The sequence below is a fragment of the Oratosquilla oratoria genome, chromosome 1 (assembly GCF_046742065.1).
Source record: "Oratosquilla oratoria isolate Oo_2021 chromosome 1, ASM4674206v1, whole genome shotgun sequence".
NCBI lineage: Eukaryota > Metazoa > Arthropoda > Malacostraca > Stomatopoda > Squillidae > Oratosquilla > Oratosquilla oratoria.
Window position 1 is genome coordinate 128,848,061 of NC_134777.1, and position 5,000 is coordinate 128,853,060.

General features: G+C 36.8%; 2 protein-coding genes across 5 annotated transcripts in view; one reads left to right on the forward strand and one right to left on the reverse strand.

The window, feature by feature from the left end:
* LOC143026851 (betaine-homocysteine S-methyltransferase-like) overlaps positions 1 to 5,000 on the reverse strand; it is a 175,586-nt gene that overhangs the window by 145,926 nt on the left and 24,660 nt on the right. The window lies entirely within an intron of this gene.
* LOC143029833 (uncharacterized) overlaps positions 946 to 5,000 on the forward strand; it is an 11,193-nt gene continuing 7,138 nt past the window's right edge. Inside the window, exons 1-2 of the mRNA XM_076192916.1 lie at positions 946 to 951; positions 3,348 to 3,750. Of these exons, the coding sequence (XP_076049031.1) occupies positions 946 to 951; positions 3,348 to 3,750 (409 nt within the window). The remainder of the gene's footprint in view (positions 952 to 3,347; positions 3,751 to 5,000) is intronic.

Sequence of the window (5,000 nt, forward strand, 5' to 3'; positions counted from 1 at the left end):
TAGGAGGAGGACTTAGCCGATAGTGAAGTCATACTCAGAAACTACTACCTTCGCTACGATAATGTATTCTTACTCTATGTCTGTATCATATCAAGATATTGTCATATAATATGATTAAATAACGCCTCAGTAAAGGTTACAAGAAATTATTTCAAATCTGTTTTCTTTTTATCCTAAACTTGTCACGTGCTAGCCTGGGTGCGAGTCCTTGGCCGTACCACGTTTCAATTTCTGCATGTTGGCCTCCGCGAGTCTCTCGGTGTTGATGGCTTAACAATTTAAGTGTATTGTGGTTGATAAAAAATGTATATTTGTTCACTGGGACCCATTCAGTGTTGTACATATATATATATATATATATATATATATATATATATATATATATATAATATTATATATATGTCTTCCTAAGTACAACCATATATTCATATATTAATTATATTGAATATATCATATTTTATATATATTTATATAAATATATTATTTTATATTCAATATTGTATTTTATACATATTTACCAAATGTGTCCCCAACATTTTTTTCAATTGCGTCATCTTTCTAATCACGAATTAATATATTTACCAAATACTTCCGTGACATAAACTCATTTACCAAACGCGCCCTTACTCCCATGACCCGATATTTGCATCAAATGCCTCCATGTCTACCAAATGCTTCCGTAACAAAACAAAAACAAAAAACAATCGCGCCTTTCCACGCATATATTTGTATTTTCTTCTTCTATGCATATCTATCAAATGCGTCCATGTTCTCCTGACTAAATATATGCATCAAATGCGCCCACGGTGCAGGTAGCAGATATCTCTGGCAAATGCTGCGGCCATATAACAAATGCATTTAGCAAGCGTGTTCCCCACTGCCTTGTCTAACACGCTCCGTTTATGAAACGGCCTGAGGACGGGAGAGCGGATGGAGGAGGCCACAATGCAGGTAAGGAGGGAGTGGGGGAGGGGAGGGAGGTGGGAGGGAGGAAAGGAGGGAGGGAGGGAGTAGGAGTGGAAATCGGGCGAAGAAGGGGCAGAAGTCTGGGGCCTTTCGCACCGAGTGGTCCTTTTCTTGAGCATTTCGGGTGTCGCCAGATGATTTTATTAATATTTCCCACTTAATCCACATAATGGCACTTTACTCAAACAAATCCACTCACCTTCAGATGTGAATAAAATCGTAAGACGACAAAGGTCAAAGGACCACACAGAACAGAAGGCGTCTTATGAAATAGCCTACATACACAGCGATGATTAAAATCGCCTGGCGGCAAGCAGAGGCAAAGGAGAAGTGCCACCCGGGACGGAAGGGAAGGGGGGAGGGGTTTGACCCCCCGTCCCAGAGGCAAATTACTCAAAGTGGACACCTAATTGGGGGCAATTTGCGACTTTCCCTAAGGGAAAACGGGGACCGCAACAACATACATACATACATACACACACGCATACATACATACATATATATATATATATATATATATATATATATAATATATATATACACACACACACACACACACACACACATATATATATATATATATATTCACACACATATATATATATATATATATATAATTCATACATATACTTGCAGATATACATACATACATATATACATAGATAAGTACGTACACACAGATACATACATACGTCCACATTACACATACACCAACGTAAACACACATACATACACGCATAATCACATACGTACATACATACACACGTACACACACATACATACACGCATAAATACACACATACCTACATACATACATAGGTGTCTGTGTATGTGTGCGTATTTGTGTGTGTACGTGTGTGTTTCTGCGTGTGTACGCGTGTGCGCAAGTAATCCGAGTGGACGTTGGTTTGTGTACGTATGGATCCGGTGATGCAGATGTTTATGCTGCATACTCTCGCTTGGAAATATTAATCTGACCCAGTGTAGCGTTCTACGATGCAGTGCCAGTCTACAATACTTGAGTTATTTATAGTATTACTAAAAAGTAAACCCGTTTATTTTTCTTGTTACTGGAACGTAAATGCACGGTTTTTTCTATGTCCATCTGTACAAAAATCATACACGAACTTCAAATACAGTTGCGTGCAAAAGGTTCACAATCCTACTTTGGTTTCAATTATTTTCTCTACTGAATGTACTCTATTTTTTATTCAAATGTACTTCATCCTAAGGCACGCACATGTACAGAAAATTGTACAAAAATATTCATCAATAGAGCATTACATTTGTACGGTGGTTAGTACAGTGTAGTGTAGTTTCTGCAGCACACTGTACACTAAACAGTACATCATAAATCAAGGTCATAACATTCCAATATTTCTTCAATACTTACGAAATTCAATTCACAAATAAATATATAAATAATTTAAAAAAATAATATGACAGTCAATGACACAAATAGAAAGAAAAAATATCTATTTACCTCAAAGAGTACTAATTACTCCATAGTGGTAGGTAATTAAATAAAGAAGATGGAAATGACTGCGTTCATTATTGAGGGAGAGAGCGTTCCCATGCAGTGTTGCCAACTGTTCTATTAACAGAATTACCAACCTTTCCGAGGCATTGATTTTCGTATTGTCATTTGTCCCAATCATAGGATTAATTTTTTTACATTCAATATCATCCTAACTCGCGTGCTGGACTTGTGATTGACAGCTATTATATTGCTGATTGGGAGCTTAGAGCTCATATTGTTGGATCTATGACAAATGTTACCTCACACAATATTTTTGCATTTATATTTTCATGTTTATTCTTTGAATGAAAATGTACTACTACTACTACTACTATCTATAATAAATAAAATAATATTAATAATAGTAATAATGGTAATGATAATGATGATAATAATGACAATAATAATAATAAAATAGTAATAATAATATATTAATAATAATGATGATAATAATAATAATAATAATAATAACAATATTAATAATAATAACGCCAATAATAATAACAATATAGCAATAATAATAATGACAATAGCAACAATATAATAACATAATTATGACAATAATGATGATGATGATGATGATGATGATAATAACAATAATAATAATAATAATAATAATAATAGTGAAAATAATAATAACTATAAATGTCTGATATTTGTACATCACTACATCCTCTAGTCGCCTTAGGTGACGCCCCCTCTCGCTCAGCTGAATAAAATCGCCTGACGGCATCCAAAATGTTAATCCCGTGACGTCATTACACATGTCGCCAGGCGATTTTATTCAGCTCGGGCAACATGACGTCATCGAAGCCTTTACTGACACGCCCCCCCCCCCCTCTTCTTCTTGGCCCTCCTGCAGATACCTGCCACCTTCGGGAGTCTTGGGTCGTCCTCAGCGGGGACCGGCTCCTACTCGACCGTGGTCCTGAGCCCGACGATTTTGGGCCACAACTTCACCTTCGAGGCCCAGAGTGGGGACGACATGTTCCAACATGGTGAATGGTCCAGGAACTGGGTATGGACGAGACCCTTCGAGTGGCACTCAGCCTCTGCGAAGGAACCTACTTCATGCACTCGCCCATCTCCACCAGGAAGGAGAGCTTCAACAGCATCCTCGACTACGTCGAGGACCCCCTCGACGTCACCTTCTCCGTCAACCAGGTCAAGGGGCCGTACGAGAACTGCAACGTCAACGGAGTGGACTATGGCGTCAACGAGATTAACCTGGAACGGCCCCGGACAGATCAAAACATGCTTTGTCGGTGAGTTTTTGTCCGCCGCCTTCCAGGAGGCGTTTTGTTTCCCCCTCCTCCCCCCACCCCTCTCGACTTTTTTTGGGTGAATGGGGCCTTTGTTCCTGACTATATATACATACAAAAGGTTATATGTATGATAAGCATCCATACATATGCATGTATATATATATATATATATATATATATATATAAATATATATATATATATGTATATATATATATTATGTGTGTGTGTGTGTGTGTGTGGTGTGTGTGTGTGTGTGTGTGTGTGTGTGTGTGTGTGTGTGTGTGTACATATGTATACATATCTATGTATAGACATATGGGCACATATATATTTGTATACATATATGTATACATATATGTATATATATAATATATATATATATATAATAATATATATATATAGTATCCCCTGAGGACGAGTCCCGGACAGGACTCGAAACGTCGGGAATAAATTACCTACTCCTGAGTCTGGTGTTTTCTACTTTTCCACCATTATGGTTCCCGGACTCCAGCTTTTTTCGTACATATATTATATAGATATATATATGTGTGTGTGTGTGTGTGTGTGTGTGTGTGTGTGTGTGTGTGTGTGTGTGTGTGTGTGTGTGTGTGTGTGTGTGAAACCGACACAAGTTTTGTAGTATATACATCTATGTACTAGGGAATGTTAATTTTATTATGACATCACACACAATGTTACTCTTACATTTAACACATCGCCTCATTAATAATGTTTATATATTTTTTGCGTTGAGAGTGACTGACACCAAAGACACGATAACATTCTAATGTATACATGAACATTTGTTTTATGCACATTATGTGTGTGTGTGTGTGTGTGTGTGTGTGTGTGTGTGTGTGTGTGTGTGTGTGTGCGTGTGTGTAATTGGATCCGGGTCATATGGTTATTGATACATGAAAACACTCCCTCCATTCATACATACATGTATAAATACATATATACATAGACACATACATATATGCATGCATGAATGCATGTATACATACATATATACATATACACATACATGCGTACATACATGTATAAATAAAAGTACATATATACACACATATATACATGGATACATACATACACGTGTACATACACACATGCATGTATACATACATATATACATGTACTCATACATACATACATGCATACATACATGTATAAATACATGCACACATACATACACACATACAGTATATACATGGATACATACATACACACATACATGCATACATATATG